General features: G+C 38.2%; 1 protein-coding gene across 3 annotated transcripts in view; it reads right to left on the bottom strand.

The window, feature by feature from the left end:
* RAB3GAP1 (RAB3 GTPase activating protein catalytic subunit 1) overlaps positions 1 to 21597 on the bottom strand; it is a 114744-nt gene that overhangs the window by 2514 nt on the left and 90633 nt on the right. For 2 of the 3 annotated variants that reach the window (XM_023193744.1, XM_023193745.1), the window contains 6 exons: positions 18191 to 18328; positions 14872 to 15099; positions 4760 to 4856; positions 4560 to 4663; positions 4313 to 4428; positions 2734 to 2836 (listed from right to left, as the gene is read on the bottom strand). In XM_023193744.1, coding sequence (XP_023049512.1) covers positions 2734 to 2836; positions 4313 to 4428; positions 4560 to 4663; positions 4760 to 4856; positions 14872 to 15099; positions 18191 to 18328 — 786 coding nt within the window. The remainder of the gene's footprint in view (positions 1 to 2733; positions 2837 to 4312; positions 4429 to 4559; positions 4664 to 4759; positions 4857 to 14871; positions 15100 to 18190; positions 18329 to 21597) is intronic. The other variant, XR_002726671.1, reaches the window with a different exon arrangement.

The raw sequence follows: 21597 nt of genomic DNA, 5'->3' as shown, positions 1-21597 counted from the left end.
CATGGATCAACAGGTGACATGATGTCATTTAATGGGAGAAATGACCAACAAAAACCTCGCTCTTTTACTGGGAGTTATGATGCTTAAAAAAAAGTGTTCATGGCTTGAAAAATAAGATATTCCAGTGAATTTAGGAATAGGTGCCTAAGAGTTATTCAATCTAGCAAGTCTGAAGCAAAATCCAGTTAGCCATTTATTTGCTGAATTCCATTTAAGTATGTACATACCAGGGACACCTGTAATCATAAGGCTCATTACTATTTATAATTTTAAGGAAAAGTTATAAATATATAAAATTACTATAAGTTATAAAAACGCCAAGTGAAATTACATCACTTTTTTTAAAAAAGTGTTAAAATCTTGACTAATTAGTAAAATTGATACAAAATATCAGCTAATGAAAATAAAAGTTACACGAATAAATTCTAACAGTTTACTTCAGCCAGACATTTAAGTACTGAGTTTAAAAATGAACCAATCAGATGCTTGTTATATTGATTAGACAGTCTATCAATTCCCTAAAAACACTGACTACAAGGTCTGAAAACTTTTAAAATTTTTTCTTAAATGACATAATGAAGATGAATGTACAATTTCAGTAGCCATTAAGGGAGTTAGCTATACAATGAGGCTACTAAAAGATGACATACTATGTTCCTGTATTTAGTGATTTTGAAAGATATCTTAAGTATATTAAGTGGAAAACAAGAATAACAAAGTAATTATACAATATAACCCTTAAAATTTATATATATGTATCTACTAGATGTTAAATCATCAATGGGTAGTGAGATTATGTGATTAATATTTTCTTATAATTTTCTAGGCCAGGTGTGGTGGTTCACACACACCTATAATCTCAGCACTTTGGGAGGCTGAGGAAGGAGGACTGCGTGAAACCAGGAGTTCTAGATCAGCCTGGGCAACAAAGTGAGATCCCGTCCCTACAAAAAATACAAAAATTAGCTGGGCGTGGTGGTGCATGCCTGTGGTTCCAGACTCTTGGGAGGTTGAAGAGAGAGGATTGCTTAAACCTAGAAGTTCAAGGCTGCAGTGAGCTATGATCGTGCCATCGCACTCCAGCCTGGACTACAGAGTGAGACCCTCTATTTAAAAAAATGAATAAATAAATATAAAATTTCCTATACTGTCAAAGTTTTACTTGCAGTCAGTAGAGGGGGTAAGGAGGTTATTTCTATTTTTGGGAAAATAATTTTGTTTAGTTATCTAAAATAAGTAACAGTCTCAGGACTAAAAATATAAATACTTCAGATTTTAAATCCTCTTAACACATAACTTTTTTTTTTTTTTTTGAGACGGAGTTTTATCGCCTGGGCCAGAGTGCAGTGGCAAGATCTCAGCTCACTGCAACCTCTGCCTCTCGTGATTCTCCTGCCTCAGCCTCCCAAGTAGCTGAGATTACAGGTACTCGCCACCATGTACAGCTAATTTTTGTATTTTTAGTAGAGACAGGGTTTCACCACGTTGGCCAGGCTGGTCTTGAACTCCTGACCTCAGGTGATCCACCCACCTCAGCCTCCAAAAGTGCTGGGAATACAGGTGTGAGCCACCGTGCCCAGCCAACACGTCACTTTTTAAAAATGATCAAAGAGGAAGGAATTTTTGCAATACGAGGAACATTCACATGGGTGGCTAACAAGGAAATGTGCTTGTAAGCTTCTGGGTAGTGAACTGGATAGATATTATCAGATGTGGAACCAAACTCAGTTCTTGTTTTCATGCCAGAGACAAAAACAAAATAAATCAGAGCAAGTATCTATTGTTCATTTGAAATTCTGAAGTTTAAGGAGCTGCCCCAAAAACAAACTGAGATTTGAGCCCTTGCTAAGAATTCCTATCGGTGTATCCGGCTATGAATTTGAATATATTAACTAGCTGTATTCCAGACCAACTCTATGGGGATTAGCCAGTTGTTATTCCATGTGTAGACTTACGGAAATTCTTTTTCTTATTTGTTTCTGAAAATTACACTCTCACAACTGGGTCATTCTAGTGTAATCACAGTGCCATAGAAGGGGAAGTGTGTAATTAGTGCACATCATAATACCTTTATCAGAATTCCTAATATTAACGAGCCCTGAACTGAGAATTATCTGTGGGATGCCAGAGCCCTTAACCAGTAACCAAGATACTATATAATTTTAAAACCTTTACTTTCACTACTAGAGTAATGGTTATGATAATTTTTCAAACTGGGCTTTCTTTCTGTGCTGAAATGTTTCCATAGCCCTAAAAATCTGAAGTTTTTCCTCTTCTTTTCTAGGAAACCTCAAAGGTAGCTCTCCTCACCATTACAAGCACAATTATATTTATAATTCGAGCTGAGTTGTGAATCCACTTTGCCCCACGTGGGGTGTAAAGATGGTAAAACTGAACTCCATTCTAATTTGAAAGTTCCTATTTTTTTCCCACAGCACAACACTGGCCATTGCTAACTGAGTCCCTGCCAACTTCTATAACAATGGATTTTGGACTCTTCTAATTTTTAAAATTTAGGTCCTAGAATATACTTATCATTTTAATTCAACAGGTAGGAAATCAAATGGATTTCAAAGACTCAGAAGTCATTGTTTCTTCCGTGTTCAAACCCAATGCCCAGGCTTACACTCAGCTGACATGAGTGTGATCAGCCATGTGCGGGAACTAAAACAGCCTCTTCTCGAGTAGAGGTTTGGAGAGATCATGATGGAGTCAGTAATGATTCTCACATACCCTCTGAGCATTCACAAACAGCTTGTGAATGATCCTGCCAGCATGTCCTCTTCCTGCACCGGTGACTAACACTTCAGGCTGCTCCAGCAGGCAACTCACAAACCTAGGAGAGAGACACAGGCAACGAAAGGATGGAAAGTGAGCTGTCCAGGCCACTGGGCGTCCATCCTCCCACAGGAGTTTTGTGGACAAATCCTCAAGCTGATACTGGCTAAACCCAACGAAGTTGGAGTGAAATTTTACAGCAAGACAGATTGACATTTGCAATTATTATCGACTTAACTGACAATCTTCCTGCTTTTTCGGCTGTTAATAAAACATTTTTAAAGCCCATCTCTGTCAAAGTGTAAGAAAAAACAGTCTATTTTTTTCAGACTAGCTTAGAAAATGCTACAGTTAATAAAAGATGAAAAAAATTTTGTATGATATAAACTAAGTTACATTTATCCAATAAAAGCAATGATCCATATTTGTTTTTGTTTTTTTTTTAAGGGGTATGTGTCTGTGTGTGCACGCACACGTGCACATATGCTTAAAATACTTGTGTTGGGCAAAGTCGCAATTGTAAACTGTTCCATTAGATGCTGGAAACACTGAACTTCCAAGTATGTCACAGATAACATATGATGGAACTAAGAGAGTTGAAGGCACAAAGCCACCAAGCCTGTACCACCTGCTCTTAATTCATACTACTATTTTAGAAACAAGTCCCTTGATTAGAGCTTATTCTTCTCATTTAAAAGGAAGATATTTTCAAGAGCAAAGTAGTCTGGGAGAAAATTTCACTCAACAAAAGACATAAAATGCAAACATGAACTTGTTTAAAGACAGCAAATGCCGTGCCATACAATATTAATTATTTAGCATCAATAATGCCATTTCTTATGGAAAGGCTAATGAAAAATTTTAAATGACAAATTTAAGCCACTGAACAAGCTAATTTGTAAACACTTTATCACACATTAAAACGATATTGCCCTTCCAAATAACATGGGCAAAAAATGAACAAGACCTCACACTGATCTAAGCTCCACTGGTAATGGTGTTGAGTCTCATAAAGAGAATGCCCCAATCATTTGCTTCATCTGAGAAAAGCCATCTGGTCACTCTTTCAAAACATAATTGCAAGGCGCATAGGATGTGTACCTTTGCTATCACAAATCTTGTTTAAAATAAACAACTAGGAACAGTAAGCAGAAATGGTTTCAGCACCTGCACCCTGTGGTCAAGGAATAGTAACAGCTGCAAACAAAGTTTTGGGGCAAGGTGAACAACACAGTTAACACCTCCTCCACAAGAAATTACAGACACCACATCTCCAAGAGCAAACCAAGGAATCCCTAGAAAAGGAGGCTCTGGGAGACTGTTTCTAAAAGTGGGAAGAATGGAAACACCTGGTAGAGACTCAGAAATACAGGAGAGGTCAAATGCTATGATAATTATTTCTGTCTCTAGACAATGCTTGTTTCAAATAATATATGAGTACCACAAGAGTCTTAATATCCTATTACAATTTTTCTTAAGAGAGTGGTGGCTTTTCCTACTGCAGACAAAACCGAATTAGCCAAATAGCAATTACCTTTCAAGATCTTCCTTTTCCTCCTCCTGTTCACATTTCTCAGTTCCAAACTTGGCTTTTAGTGACCGAGCTCTTGCAATGAGAGCTTCCACATTAGTAATCTGGTGAATGATTTCCTGGCGGTGGAAAAGGAAGAGGCATACGTTGGGAGATGGCAAAAAAGCAAAGCCCTTTGAAAACGCATCTTAAAAATTATTTTTGCCAACTGAGAACACTTGGCAAGATGCTGACACTACATCAAACTTACTTCCAATTTCTTGTCTTCTGGATTGGGGAAGTGCAAAACTTTACTGGAATGGGATATTATCTGCTTTATGATCTTCTTAACTGAAGAAATGTTTTCCAGACTTTCTATTTTAAAGAAGATTAAAGCCAGCATTAAATAAATTAAGAAAAATATACTTTCACTTTGGAAATGACTAATGACTAGTTAAATATGACATTTACCTTCTTCCTTTACCTTGAGTATAGCTGCATGAATCACACAAGGTAACAGGTGCCGAGCAAGGTCTGCAGGTTTCTGGATTGCCAGATAGTGCAGCACCTGAAGGAGGCGCAGCGCACACAAATGATCAGCACAGGTGTCAAAGGATGAAGCAAACACTTACAGAAGTGCAAATCCTCAGCCACTTGTCTTAATCCTTAACGAGACGGCACTCCTCCAGGCAGGCAGCCACGACCCCAAAGGTGAGGATAATGTTACTGAAAACACCTCAGAACTTCAATCTTTAATAATGATAAATATTCTATTTTTTTTTGCTTTCATATGTAATACATGCAAATAAGGAAAATACAGAGAAACTTAAAACTACCGAAAAATTATAATACCGAGAGATAATAATCATTAACAGTGGAGCGTTTCATTTTAAGACACAGAATACACATACTAAGGGCACTAATGTTGTATATGTAAAATACTGCCTTTTAACCTGCTTTTCTCATTTAATATTTCTAAACAGTGTTAGTGACTTTCCACACATTTTTTGGTTTTAGTTGTTTTGGTTTATTTTTTTTCCAGTTCTTATTATAAGAATACAGAGAAGTATGTACAAAACACAGACCCTACCTTTAGGCTACTCATTCAACAGTAGTAAAGATAAAAGAAGTATAACCCTATAAATATGTGTAATTCTTTTACATCAATAAACAACATTTTAAGAAGTATAATCTCATAATGTGAGTCTGACGGATAAATGCTCATGGACTTCAAAATTTAAAAAAATACAGGTGATGCAGAAATTTTCCTGAAATCCTAATTCCCCAAAACCATATTTTCATGTTTATCCTCGCAAACTACTTGTATGTCCATTTAAACACAGAGATGTAGATGCATATGTAATTTCTTAACAAAAATTAATAACTTGGCCGGGCGCGGTGGCTCAAGCCTGTAATCCCAGCACTTTGGGAGGCCGAGACGGGCGGATCACGAAGTCAGGAGATCAAGACCATCCTGGCTAACATGGTGAAACCCCGTCTCTACTAAAAATACAAAAAACTAGCCAGGCGAGGTCGCGGGCGCCTGTAGTCCCAGCTACTCTGGAGGCTGAGGCGGGAGAATGGCGTAAACCCGGGAGGCGGAGCTTGCAGTGAGCTGAGATCGGGCCACTGCACTCCAGCCCGGGCGACAGAGCCAGACTCCGTCTCAAAAAAAAAAAAAAAAAAATTAATAACTTACATACTGTTTTATTATTTGCTTTGTTTATTAAATGACTTGTGGTAGACTTTCTTTTTTTTTTTTGGCTTGGAGAGTTTTGTCTGATTTGAAACTTTTTTAAATTAAGAAATATACATACTAGAGTATTAGAAATAGTTTAAAGAAAACACCAGCTTAGGAAACAGAATGTTACCAGGCTTTTCCAAGTCCTCCTGTGTACCCTCCATCCCCAGAATTAACTACAAATCATTCTTTTGCTTTTCTTTACAGTTTTTTTTTCACATATGTAGCCTTAAATAATATATAGTTTACTTTTGTCTACTTTTGACCTTTATATTAATGGAATGTTTCTGTTTATACCCTTCAGTGAGTTGCTTTTTTTACTCAGTATTGTTTTTGATATTCGTATACCATTCCAATATGCCACAGTTTACTCATTTTCACTGCTGTATTAAAATGTTCCTACACTAATAGGGGACAGCTCCTCAGTTTTTGGCTATAACAAATAATGCTCCTATACATTATTGCACATATTTCCTGGTGCAAGTGGCACATGTACAACATTTACTTTAGGATATATACCTAAAAATTGAACTAGGAAATGTACAAGATAATTACCCTACAAAGTGTTTCAACAGATTTACATTCTTATCTAGAGTAATGAGTTCCCTCTGTTGTACCTCCTTGCTAACACTCGCCTTCCTGAATTTTGTTTTCCTTAACTCACAGGAAAACAAATTTGCAGGAATAACACGAAATATGTTATTACCCTTTACCTGGATTCACATATGAACTGTCTCCCTCCTGTTCTGGACCCCTTGCTCTCTCTCTGCTCTCGTGTGTGTGTACACACTACAGACATAAACTTGTTTCAAATAATTTCAGAATAAGTCTCATACTCATGTCCCTTAGCCCAAAATATGTGTATTTCCTAAAATTAAAAATATTTTATTATATAATCAAAATGCAAATGATTCTGATTATATACAATAAATTTAACACTGATAAAATAATTGTAATCTAATCTACTATCTTTATTGCAGTTTTGTCAACTGACCCCATATGTGTCTTTTTTTTTTTTTTTTTTTTTTTTGAGACAGGGTCTTTCTCTGTTGCCCAGACTGGAGTGCAGTGGTGCGATCTTGGCTCCCCGCAACCTCCCCGCCTCCCAGGCTCAAGTGATTCTCCTGCCTCAACCTCCCAAGTAGCGAGGACTACAGGCACACAGCCACTACTGCCCGGCTAATTTTTGCATTTTTAGTAAAGACGGAGTTTCACCATATTGGCCAGGCTGGTCTCGAATTCCTGACCTCAAATTATCCACCTACCTCAAATTCCCAAAGTACTGAGATTACAGGCGTGAGCCACCGCGCCCGGCCGCATAATGTGTCTTTTATGACCCTTTCCCTCAACCACTACACGTCTTGGTAAGGATCATCCATTGCCTTTAGTTGTCATAGCTCTTTAATCTCAAGTAATCTGGAACGGTTTTTCACTGTTTATTACAACATTGACATTTTGAGTATAGTTTCCTCTTCCTCCGAACTTTTTGGCTAACTAAATTCCATACTGTATTCAGATTTCCTTAGTTTCTAAAAATTGAGCTATAACTCATATAGCATAAAATTCACCACTTTAGCTGGGCGTGGTGGCTCATGCCTGTAATCCCAGCACTTTGGGAGGCCGAGGCGGGCGGATCACGAGGTCAGGAGATTGAGACCATCCTGGCTAACACGGTGAAACCCCGTCTCTACTAAAAATACAAAAAAAAAATTAGCCGAGCGTGGTGGCGGACACCTGTAGTCCCGGTTACTTGGGAGGCCGAGGCAGGAGAATGGTGTGAACCCGGGAGGCAGAGCTTGCAGTGAGCCGAGATCGCACCACTGCACTCCAGCCTGGGCAACAGAGCAAGACTCTGTCTCAAAGGAAAAAAAAAAAAAAATTCACCACTTTAAACTGGGTAGCTTCAGTGGGTTTTAGCATATTTGCAAGGTTATGTTACCATCACCATTATCTAATTCCAGAACATTTTCTTTCATCTCCCCCAAAAGAAACCCAGTACCCCAAACAGCCACTCCTGATTTCCCCCTTCCCAATCTCCATTGCTGCTAACTACTAATCTAACTTACTGTCTCTATGGACTTGCCTATTCTAGACCTTTCGTATAAATGGAACGATGCAATATGCGGCCCATTGTTTTCTGGCTTTCACTTAGCACAATATTTTCAAGGTTCATCCATGTTGTAACACATATCAGTGCTTCATTCCTTTTTATGGCTGAATAATACTCCATTGCATGGACAGACCATATTTGGCTTATCCATTCATCACTGATAGACATTTGGGTTTATTGCATTTTGTGGCTGTCATGAATAATGCTGTCAGCATGTATGTACGTACACGATTTCCTTAGTTTTTATCTAATGTCATTTTCCTGCTCCAGGATCCCCTTCAAGATACCACATTATGTTTAGCTGTCATATTTCTAGGCTCCTCTTGGCTGTGACAGTTCTCAAATGTTCCTTGTTTTTACTGACCTTGACAGTTTTGAGTTCTGGTCAAGTATTTCATAAAAATTCCCTCAATTATGGTTTATCTGATGTCTTTTGCTCATGATTAAGCTGGGTTATGTATTTCTGGGAGGAAGACCAGAGAGGTAAAGTGCCACTGTCATCACATCATGTCAAGAGTACATACTGCCATTATGGCTTAGCCTGTGGATATTAACCTTCATCACCTGGCTGAGACAGTGCCAGTCGGGTTGCTGCCCTGTAACGCCACTCCTTTTCCCCTCTCTGTGCACTGTACTCTCTGGGAAGAATGCACTATGTGCAGCACACACTTCCGGAGTGGGAATTAGCTTCACCTCCTTGAGGGTGGAATATCTAGATACATTTAGAATTCTGCACAGGAGATTTGTCTCTTCTGTCCCATTAATTTATATATCCAATCAATTATTTTTATCAGTATGAACTCAAGGATATTTATTTTGTACTCTGAGTTACAATCCAATATTATTATTATTATTATTATTATTTCTTTTTTTTTTTTTTTTTGAGACGGAGTCTCTCTCTGTTGCCCAGGCTGGAGTGCAGTGGCCGGATCTCAGCTCACTGCAAGCTCCGCCTCCCAGGTTTAGGCCATTCTCCTGCCTCAGCCTCCCGAGTAGCTGGAACTACAGGAGCCTGCCACCTTATCCGGCTAGTTTTTTGTATTTTTTTAGTTGAGACGGGGTTTCACCATGTTAACCAAGATGGTCTCAATCTCCTGACTTCGTGATCCGCCCGTCTCGGCCTCCCAAAGTGCTGGGATTACAGGCTTGAGCCACCGCGCCCGGCCCCAATATTATTTTATTTTGTTGTTCAAACTGTTTCAGTCTTGGCCAGTTGGGAACTCTGATTTCAGTTGGCTCATGTGTCTTTAATATGCTCCCAAAATTGTGCAAATTTTTCTTTTTTCAAACTCTTTTAAAAATAGAATGTTCCTCATTTTGGGTTCATCTAATGTTCCCTCACAATTAGACTCAGATTTTACATGCCTAGACCAAATAGCATATAAGTGGTATTGAGTACGTCAGAGTGTCACAGCCCAATGTGTACGATCTCCATTTACTCCTCATTTGTGATGTTAATTTGGAGACACTATCCTATTTCTCCACTTTCCTTGCAATGCAGACGTATTCTATAGAGAAACACTTAAAAATCATGCAAGATGATGCTCTTCAAATTTCCACCTAGACTTAATATCTATTCATGATTCTTGCTGAACCAATCTTTACTATGAACATGGTTACAAAATCATATCCTCTACATTTACCAATCATCTTTGTTCTGTAAGAAATGACCTCCCCTTTCCTCTAGTTCTTTGTTTATCCATTAATTATCAATATGGTTCCAAGAATTCCTATTTTTTCCAACGGTTTATAATCATTCCTGTCCTTAAATATTTAGAACTCAAATTGTCCCAGATTTGGCCAATGTGAGTCCCTTCAAGTTAGCTCTCTATGAAATGCCCTTATCGTTTTTAAAAGCACTTCCCTTACTGTCTAGCAATCCAGGATGTTCCAGGTTCATCTTGTACCTTCCTTGCCTCAACCTTGAAATCAGTCATTTTTCTGAGGAAAGCACGGTTACTAAAAGTAACCATAAGAAATGTGTAAAAAAAATCAAGCTATGTGTGCTCACTGCTATGAGGGTTCCAGTGCTTCTAGACTCTTTCAGAAGAAAGCCGGGAAATGTTTGCTTGTATATATGCATACATACAAATACTTACTATGTCCATACCCACATACCTATCCATATATTAAAAACCCGTAAGTTCACACCAATACCTCCAATTCCAATTCATTGCCACTGGGTTCTTCCTTGCCTTCCTTCATTTTATATTTGCATCTCACTTCCGCAGTAAGAAATTCTGACTTCCAACAACACTGACACATTTAGTTACTCACTTCGCCCAACCAATAATGCATTTCTGAAAGAGTTTCAGAATTGCTCTATTCATATCACTACAAAAAAAAAGCTTAGATAATCGGGTTCAAGATTTTTTTTTTGTTTTTGCGATGGAGTCTCACTCTGTCACCCAGGCTGTAGTGCAGTGACGTGATCTCACCTCATTGCAACCTCCGCCTCCCAGGTTCAAGCAATTCTCCTGCCTCAGCCTCTTGAGTAGCTGGGGTTACAGACGTGTGCTACCACCCCCAGCTAACTTTTGTATTTTCAGTGGAGATGGGGTTTCACCATGTTGGGCAGGCTGGTCTCGAACTCCTGACCTCAGGTGATCCACTTGCCTTGGCCTCCCAAAGTGCTAAGATTACAGGCGTGAGCCACCGCACCTGACCTCAAGATATTTTTGCAGTCCCATCCTCCACCACAACTGGGAGTATAGAGTCAAACACATTTCATGTGTCCATAAATCACTTGGATTCGATTTTCCATCCTCCCTTCACCAATCCCTGTTGGTGTGGTTATGTTACTCATTTAAAATACAGCTGGATTAATGTGTCTCAACTTGCTTTCAGGTTTAGGTTATTTTTCCTCTTTCCATCCTTGTTGATTTATTTTTTAGAATAAGTAAAGCACAGGTTATAGCACAGTGGCTCACACCTGTAATCCCAGCACGTTGGGAAGCTGAGGCAGGAGAATTGCTTCAGGCCAGGAGTTTGAGATCAGCCTGGGCAACATAGTGAGATCTAATCGCTATAAAAAATCAAGAAAAATAATTAGTCGGGCATCACGGTGTTCACCTGTAGTCCTAGCTACTAGGGAAACTGGGCCAGGAGAATCACTTGAGCCTAGGAGTCTGAGGGCTATCTTTCTATTGTTCAAGTGTGTTTTTGAGAAGCGTTTTATTTTCTTCATTAAGATTTCAAACATTTTCTGTTAAGCATTTTACCTTTATTCCCCTTACAATGAAAATTATATTTAGATCTTCTAAATGGTTATTAGTGTATATGAATGCTACTGATTACTGTATGTTAACTATATATCCTGCTGCCTTGCAGGATTCTTCTGTTTTCATTAGTTTTAACATTGACTTTTTGAATTTTTCCAATTATACAGTCCTATCACTGCAAACAGAGTTCTTCTTTCAACTCCCATAACTCCGCTTTCTCTTGCTAATTACACTAGCTAATAACTGCAGAGCAATTTTGATTGGCAGTGGAGATGGCAGGCATCCTTGCTTTGTTCCTGACCTTAGTGACCCCCTATGGCTTCCCCAATTAAGATGCTGTGTTTAGGACTAAAGTTTCTATATGTTTTCTTATTTTAAGGAAGTAGCCATCTATTCCACTCTTTTCCCAAGAGTTTTAAGTTAAATTTATCAAAAGCTTTTTCAGCACAAATGGAGATAATGATATAATTTGCTGCTTAGACCTATTAATGAAGCAAATTATATAAACAGACTTCTAAATAATCATCTCCTCATATTTGATCAACATGTATTACGTTCTTAAAATGATATTATAGTCTGTTTACTTCAGATTTTGCATTAAATTTCTTAAGTATTATTGGTCTGCTATTTTTAAAGATATGCTATCTTTATCAGGTTTAGGTACCAATGTTATAGTTGCTTCATAGAAGTTGGAAAATTTCCTCCAATTATCATGTGTTGAAATAATTTATGTAGCATTGAGACTATATGGTTTCTTGATATTTAGTTGAATTTCCCTGTGAAACTATCTGGGCCTGGTTCTTTTTAATGTGGCAGTTTCTTGATAATTGTCTCTGAAAATTTGTCTGTTTATACTTTCTGTTTTTACTGGGGTTAGTTTTGATATAAATTCTATTTTTGGTAGGAATTTCCCTAGGAAATTGTCTAATTTAACTTGGTTTTCAAATTTACATACACAGAGATGTGCAAAGTAGTATTTTTAACACATTTCCTCTGTATCAGCAGTTATTAATATGTGCTTTTTTGTCATTTATTTTATTATATATATGTGCTTTCCCCTTTTTTCTTGATTAAATTAGCTAATGGCTTCTCTATTTTGTTGATTTTAAAAGAACTAGATTGAACTCATTAATTTCATCTGTTTTCATCACCCTCTCCTTTTCATTTGCTTCCTTTTGTTTTCTTTTGATTTGACTTTTTTTTCTAGGGTTTTTAGTTAGGAATTTAATTCATTTAGTTTCATTCTTTTGTTTTTACTGATATAGGTGTCAGGGCTATGAAAGTTCCTTCCATCAATTTCTTACGTATAGCCTATAGGTTCTCTCATATGTAGTGCTTTCATTCTCATTGGTTTTCAAAAATTCTGTACTTTTTTTTTTTTTTTTTTGGGGAGACGGAGTCTCGCTCTGTCGCCCGGGCTGGAGTGCAGTGGCCGGATCTCAGCTCACTGCAAGCTCCGCCTCCCAGGTTTAGGCCATTCTCCTGCCTCAGCCTCCCGAGGAGTTGGGACTACAGGCACCCGCCACCTCGCCCGGCTAGTTTTTTGTATTTTTTTAGTAGAGACGGGGTTTCACCGTGTTAGCCAGGATGGTCTCCATCTCCTGACCTCGTGATCCGCCCACCTCGGCCTCCCAAAGTGCTGGGATTACAGGCTTGAGGCACCGCACCCGGCAAATTCTGTACTTTCAATTTGTACTTTCCCCTTTCACCCATATTGTTTAATAGAAAGTTTGTATTCCATTAATTTTCTAGCCTAAATGAGTGGTAGCCTATACCATCTGGTTCTGTATAAGTACACTCTATGATGCTCCCATGACGACAAAACTGCCTAACGAGGAGCTTCTCAAAATGTATCCTCTTTGTTAAGCCATAGGGATTGTATTAGTTCTGTCTTAGTGTTCTGATTTTTCTCCTTAAAGGAAACTAATGAATTGAATATTCCTACTTTTCTTGTCTTTCATTTATACTACTTTCTCTTCCATTTCTTTACTGCTATATCTCATTTTCATTCTCTTGGTTGTTTCCCACTTTTCTTCAATGCCTTTTATAAATTTTAAATATAAATTTATTCTCTTTTGGGCCTCCTGTAATTTAGTCTTCATTTTTTATATGGTTGTCTTTTTTTCTTTTACTTCTATCCTGAGCTACATCAGTTGTGGTTTCATTTCTTTGTGGGTTTTTTTGGTCCATCTCTGTTCTTGATTTTAGTATATCTTATTATTAAACATGATTATGAAAAACCATGGTTATTAAACATGGTTTTTTCATATCCTCCTTAACTGTTTGAGGATATCTGATTCAGTTTGGAATGTTACAATTTTCTTCTGTTTTGTGACTGATTTTCTGGGAAATACTTTCATTAGCTGAAATGATCTGATTTTCATTTTCTATTTTGTAAAGTAGTTTTATATGGATGTGGTCTGTTCTATTCCATTCCTAGTAATATCACAAATAGCTTCAAAGTGCCCTCTTCTGAAGTTTCTTTAATGGATAGAGGGGGGTGAGGGAGGCTGGTTGTCTTGTTTTCCTTCCACTTCTGCAAGATCCTTAATTTTCCCCCTCTTATTTCCTTTTTTCCCATCATTCCCATCCACTCCCTTTTTGTGTATTTCATCTTCTCCAAGGCTCCATTTCTAGTCCTGTTTACATTCAAGCCCCTTCCCTGTGGCAAGTGCTGTGAACTAGCAAACCCTACCTGTGTTCAGTGTTTTGGCATGTAGTGTTAGGCTCTCTCTTTCTGGGGTGACTTTGTGTTTCATCTAAGTCTTCTGTATCTCTTGGCTCTTTGTCTTTTCCTGCCCCCTACTGACTATATCTACATAGACTTACAGCAGTGGGAGCTCCACTGGAATTTGGTTTATTTTTATTTACTGTTAATTTGAAGGTCATTGAAATTTCTGTCTCTTAGTAATGCTGAATGCATGGATTTATTTACTTACTGATTTCATGGGATTTTTTGGGGGGGGCTGGAGGAGGTAGGAAGGTGTGCAGGGCAATTCAATATCAGGCAGGTGCCACTATATTCTCCATAACTCCAAATGTTTTTTAGTAGCTGCTGCAAAGCTGGCCGCTAATGTATATACCATAATTTATTGAACCAAGTCCCTGTTGTTGGAAACTTTGGTTGTTTCTACGTTTTCACTTAAGAACTTTGTTGAACATCATTCATATAGATAGGTCTTTGTATATTTCTCATTATTTCCTTAATAAATGTTGTGGTAATAATGGAAACTGCTAGCTTAAAGGACATACCCATTTTTAACACTTTTAACATATACTGTGAGACAGTTCAATGGTAAGCAGTCTGTTTAAACTATGCATGTCTGTTATTTGCCCTATTTGCAACTAGTTCTAGAATCTTAAATGTGAAAGTAGATATATAAAAGGCTCATTGAATTTCAGTGCTTTGCACCTCAAGTGTGTCCAGAGCTCTCATGTCTATGACAGTGAGTTCCTAAATTGCAAGAACAGTAATTTGCATTTTAGTATTAGAAACTCAAATCTCAATTACCTTTTCTGCTTCCCGTGTGTCATCAAAGAGTCTCCTTTGCCTTCTAGCAGGAACTGGCTTAGCTGTTTCCCAGGCTTCTACCCACATATTGCTTGGAATCTTCATCCGGGCACTCAGTTCTCCTTTCAGCACCACGTTGCCCTTTTCATCAATCACCTCCTCTTCAATATAATCCCGGGGTGAATACCACCTCACAAAATCTTCCAGGGAGCAACCTGGATTAGCTGCCTAAAATAAGACAAAAAAATTCAGCAGAATCAAATCAAATGAAAATCAACAGTTACTGATAAGCCTGTTTGCAAAATTATATTTTCAAAGAAAAGCCTATCTAATCTTTACAATCTAATATGTAAAATGAATTTGGATGTCACCTTTAAAACAGGTCAGATGTTAAAGTACCAAAATAATTTTATTTTTATTTTCTCAGCTTTATAGAAAAATAAAACCCTTTCATTCAATGAATTTGGATATAAAAACTCGATGTAAAGAGAAAATCATTTTCTTAAACATATTATGTGCTATATAACTTAGTAAATGAAAACATTTTCATTCAATGAATTTGGATATAACAACTTGATGTAAAGAGAAAATCATTTCCTTAAACACATGTGTTACACAACTTAGTTTAATATTACAATATAATGACTACTCAATACTAAGAAAAGTAAAAATTAAATAATACACCACATGATCACAATAACACAGTGATGGAAAAGTTCTGTTCTTCTTTTCCTCAATAAATCAATACTGGTTCTGCAATAAATATCAGCTAACCTCAAAACTGTTCTATTCTGCCATCAAATTCTTATACTTTATATAACAAATTACCATCAAATTAATCAGTTTTGTGCTGTTAAGCAGTTGGAATTCAAACTACTGTTTTTCACGCTTCTGGAACCAAACTGATTAAAGTTTACTCAGTGGATAGTTCTATAGGACTAATGATGATGTATGCCAAAAACTTTTCAGTGATTCTAACTTCAAGCCTGGAAAAAAAGACGAGGCTTCCCAGTGTTTGTGGTAAGGCACAGAGGTCTTTCTGCAAGTGTTCCAGTGATGTACTAGTAGAGTCCTAAGGATGGGCATGAAAACTACCATGATGAGAATGTTCTGTCTGAAATGTGAAGAGTAAAACTACCAGTTTCTCTTCACTGGGCTCAAGGGCTACCAGCATGACTATCCCTATCATCTTAGGATATACCCCTGAGGGCATATCCCCTAGAAGATCCTTCACTGACCGTCAACAACATGAACATAAAAGGGTTATGATACGGTCCATGGCAAAAGCAGAGGGTCAAGAATCCTGGGTGACTCAGGATTCATGTACAAAGATCTAGATCTTAATCAGTCAACATCTTACCCACATGAAAGCATCCTAGGAAACCAGAGGCCTGGAGTAAAGAGCATAAACTTCAAAAGAAAATAATATTCACTCACACACTATAGATTATATTAAAGAAAGGCATTTCATACCAAAATTCTTCCTTCTGGTTGTCCTTACTATACCAGGCTGAACATAGCTACCAACAGAAGGCCAACGCTCACTTGAGCTTATCTTCTCTTTATTGTTAAAAGTACGTACCACAAGGGCATGCTCCAGAATCCACCCTCTCCTTCTGGAACTCTGAGGTGTAGGTGTAGGTACCCAGGCCCATATTAGTATGTTTCCAAAACTCTGGGGACTCTCAAGAGCCCCTAATACTAACTCATCCCTATACAAAAAGTAAAGGCAACCATATCTATTTTAGAATAACTACATATTTCCTTAAATGTATTATCTGATTTCTACATATGGACATATATGTAAGTTGACTATTTAAATTACTGTCTATTTTCTGTTGTTAAAACAATGTCAAGAAAGATTTGTAGGTACCCAGGTTAGCTCAAAATAGTCTAATGAATCACAGTTTTGCTGAAGTGCAGTGTTAGAGGAACTATATAGAACCTTACCAAGAGGGACTAGTACGCTTCCACGGGGAAAAACTTTCACAGTTCCTATTTGGAATGTCCTCCCATGCATGCCTCTGCAAAGACACTGCAGCAGGATAGGGACAGATGACTCTGAAGGCAGCTAGAGGTCAGATGGAAAATTACTGCTGCGGAGGCTGGTATTTCCTGCTGTGCATACACACCTTAAGCCAATTCCCTTCTCTACCTTTTGGTCTGACATGTGCCCCAAGAGCCAACTGGCTTCTCTTTCTCCACTGTACCAACTAATTGTTTTAAAGCAATTTATCTCTTTCTTGTCACATGGCGGTGTAGAACTTGCAGACTTTCTGTATCATTTTAGTCTCCAAGGAAAACATACAGCTCTTAAGAGGTTCACTGAAGAGTTTTTCATTTAGTAAAGACGGGTAAAATAAGCAGGAAACAAAAGGCTCCCTTTACTGTCACTTAAAAAGGATGAAAGTGGCATATGTGTTTGTGGAGTGTTTATGTTTAAAAATAATACAGAAGTGTTTCAGAGAAAAATCAAACTCACACTGGCCTAAATAGTACAGAAGCAAGACTGAGAAGGGGCAATGGATTGGGAAGGTGGAGGCCACCACAGGTTAAAGAGGGAAGTTTGGGCCTGGGGATAGTTCAGATTATCAGCAGTAGGAAAGGAAGCCCTGTAGCCCATGGGGCTACCCACTTGGGGTTTTAAAATATACGTGGACTTGCCTTTGCTTTCAAAAATAAAAGTCCTTTCTTCATTCCTAGTTTTTAAGCTAATAAGCCAAATGTCACCATTCCCTGAATCCTGTATGTTCGAAATACTGACCTATATCCAACCCTAAAATATTCTTCAGATAGCAAATGCCTACTCATCTGAAATAGTGACTCTTCTGAGAAACCTTTCATGACCTACTCAGCAGAGTCAGTCTTTTTGACCCTGTCTTCATAAGAGAACTCATGACAATTCCTTACATATCTCCTCCCACAACCTCAATCGACTGTAATTGAGGGTAAGCACTGTACTTCTTAACTCATCTAATCAAAAGTTCGTTGAGTGAAGCAACCCATGTTAAATCCTAAGTTTCCTAAAAGTCTTCATTAAATTGGCTGAACACAAAGAAACCACTGCAATTCACATATAGAATGATTCTATTCTCAACCTTCAACTATTAATAACACTGGATCTTGCTTTTTTAAAACTTCAGAAACAAGTATGACTGTGTCCTCTGGGGGGATGGTGGCAGAGTGTTGAACTACTAATGAAATCCAAACACTTAACAAAAAGACATTCAGGCCTTTATACCACTTTACAGAGTGACTTTCACAGTTTCATCCCAGAATAGCTCAAAATAGACCCCAGAGCTCTGCAAGTGTGACCCACCTTAAAAGACTCCATATCTGAGAGCAGACAGGCACTCTGCATGCGTGCTCGGAGGTGAGCCCCTTCTGCCGATGTACCTAATTTAGCTAAAACCTCAGACTGTTCTTCTAGCAGATCTTCTGTCATAGGTGCTGGTTCCTGTGAAGCACAAAAGGACAAAGCTCACACACAGTCCTTTTTAGAAAAAGAAGTACCATAAAAATAGAATAAAGACAACAATCATTTCAGCTCTAGCAGTCACAAGATGAGTATTTTTAAAAATTCAGAGAAATGCGTTTTTTAGAACTTACATTAAAAAAAAGAACAAATTAAGAAAAATAAATACCACTTTCAGGCCTCCTCCCCATCACAGGTAAGATTACCATGTTTCCCTCAACAAGGATTGATAGTAAAAGACAAAGGAATTTGGGTCCACTGAGCAACATTTTCCTGCCTGTTACTGACAAAGAAATGAAGTCCTAACGATATTATTATATATGCCGTCACTAGCTGCAACAAAATTTTAATTATAGAAATGGTTTGATATAGAAACAATGGGAAAGAATTGCTCTAACAAGGCCAGGCGTGGTGGCTCACGCCTGTAATCCTAACACTTTGGGAGGCCGAGGTGGGCGGATCATGAGGTCAAGACATTGAGACCATCCTCGCTAACACAGTGAAACCCCATCTCTACTAAAAATACAAAAACAAAATTAGTCAGGCGTAGGGGCAGGCGCCTGTAGTCCCAGCTACTCAGGAGGCTGAGTTGAGAGAATGGCGTGAACCCAGGAGGTGGAGCTTGCTGTGAGCTGAGGTGGAGCCACTGCACTCCAGCCTCGGCAAGAGTGAGGCTCCATCTCAAAAAAAAAAAAAAAAATTGCTCTAACAATGATCATCTCTGGTTATAGAACTATGAGTTTTTATTTTCTTTTCTCTACAATGAACGTGCATCACTTTTAATTATCCTGCAAGTACTAAGCAAGAATCTCACACTGAGATCTAGGGTTGAATAGCAACTAGTAACTAGTATTACATACTGGTTAAGAGCTTGGGCTCCAAAAAGTATATGCTATGTGTTTGAATCCCAGCTTTGTGACCTTGGGCAATCACTCAACCCTCTTGTGACTCACTGCTGTGAAGAAGAGATCCTGGCACATGCTCAAGACATACTAGCAATTAAAGACAAACTACTTAGATTATATTATAAGCTTCATACTTTCTTTTTGAATAAGGGTCGGTATACTTCTCAAAGTATTTCAGTCAAGTTCACAAATTATATTCAATCTCTTATGAAGGAGTATACTCAAGAGCAGAGGCCTTCATTCTTTCTATTAAGAAGGGGCTACATTTCATTGGCCTAGAGCCCTGAAATCACAGGATGGGAGGGAAAGAAAGAGATACTGAGAGGACACTGACTAGCTCTCCCACTTGGAAATTTGAGTCACCTGTAAGTGTAGAAGAACATGATAAAGAGGAGAATAAACAGCAAGTTGCATGTGGGCCATACATTTTCACATATACTGTTTCTGAATATGCCCAAAGCTTTCTTATATACAGGACCCATGGGATCACTGAGAGGGGTCAGGGAATTTTGCAAGCGAAGAAAATGAGTTGCAGAGATAAAGCGCCTTGCCCAGGATCACCAAGTGGCAAAACCACAAAGCAGCAAACAGAAAAGAGAATCCAGGACATCAGTTTAATGCTGACTTTAAGAATTACTAGCTTGAGGCTGGGCGTGATGGCTCAAGCCTGTAATCCCAGCACTTTGGGAGGCTGAGGCGGACAGATCACTTGACGTCAGAAGTTCAAGCCCAGTCTGGCCAACATGGCGAAACTCCATCTCTACTTAAAAAAAAAAAAAAAGAAAAAAAAAGATACAAAAATTAGCCGGGCATGGTGTATGCCTGTAATCCCAGCTACTCAGGAGGCTGAGGCAGGATAATCGCTTGAACCCAGAAGGTGGAGGCTGCAGTGAGCTGAGATCACGCCACTGCATTCAGGCCTCAGTAACAGAGCAAGACTCCCGTCACACACACACACACACACACACACACACACACACACACACACACACACAATAATTACTAGCTTAGTTCCAATCCACTGGCTAAGGACATTTTCTTCTAGCCCTGGCTCTAGTACATTGGGGTAAAGTCTTCAAACTTTTTCTAGCCATGAATTTTATGTTGTGACCTAAGTCTACATAAGTGGAACACAGAAGTATGTTTGAATTCTTATGAAGCAACTATATAAAGTCTTATTATTTTTCAGTGAAGAGGCAACTGATTAATGGCATATTTTGAGCTGACTTCTAAAGCTTGAAATTACATTGGTTTCAACTGGGATCATTTTGAATTCCAACCATTTCATATAAGTACACTTATAATGATTACAATTCAAATAAAATTAACCTAAAATAATAAAGTAAAATGGACGAAAATTTTGCCTAGATTTACCTAAAGGCAAAATATAAAAATTAATTTCTAAATACATAAGATGTACATTGAAAGAAGAGTAAGTCAGTCCAGATTTAGACTATAAATTCAAATGTGAAAATTTAAGCATCTGAAATAAGGGAGGGAGCAGAGACTTTTGAAGAAAAATAAAGCACTAACTTTAAAAAGTATTATTTTTATTTCAGGAAAGAAGAAGCCTGAGCTTCCAAAATAACTTTTTCAGACTGTTTATTAACCCAGTAAACCAAGGAAACAAATGTACAATTAGCTTATTAAAAACAGGGACTCCAGCCTGGGCAATAAAGTAAGACCCTGTCTCTACAAAAAATTAAATAAGTAGCTGGGCATGGTGGTGGGTGCCTATAATTCTAGCTACTTAGGAAGCTGAGGTGGGAGGCCCACTTCAGCCTGGGAGATTGAGGCTGCAGTGAGCTATGACTGAGCCACCGCACTTCAGCCTGGGCAACAGAGTGAGACCCCGAGTCAAAAAAAAAAAAAGAGGTGGGGGAGGGGACTAGAACTAATTAAAATCCGGAAGGAGAAAGGATACAAAAGAAAAAATTAACCTTTGCTGAACACTTACATGCCAAGTGCTTTCAAATATGATATGTGATTTAATCCTGAACAAATTAGAATAATATAAACTATTATTGCTTTTTAAGAATTCAATATTTATTAAACAGATAAAGAAGTAGGGTTTTAAAACTGCAGATGTGTTAGAACAAGATAGAAACACTTTCATTTTTCCTTTGTTAAAAACTGTTTTCTTTTTCTTTTCTTTTTTTTTTTTTTTGAGATAGAGTCTCACTCTGTCACCCAGGCTGAAGTGCAGTGGCGCGATCTCAGCTCACTGTAACCTTTACCTCCTGGGTTCAAGCAATTCTCATGTCTCAGACTCCCCAGTTGCTGGGGTACAGACATGCACCACCATGCGCAGCTAATGTTTGTATTTGTAGTACAGACAGGGTTTCA

This window comes from Piliocolobus tephrosceles, chromosome 11, assembly GCF_002776525.5.
Source record: "Piliocolobus tephrosceles isolate RC106 chromosome 11, ASM277652v3, whole genome shotgun sequence".
In the NCBI taxonomy this organism is placed as follows: domain Eukaryota; kingdom Metazoa; phylum Chordata; class Mammalia; order Primates; family Cercopithecidae; genus Piliocolobus; species Piliocolobus tephrosceles.
The sequence above is the reverse complement of the archived record's forward strand: the minus strand, read 5'-3'. Positions and strand labels throughout refer to the sequence as shown.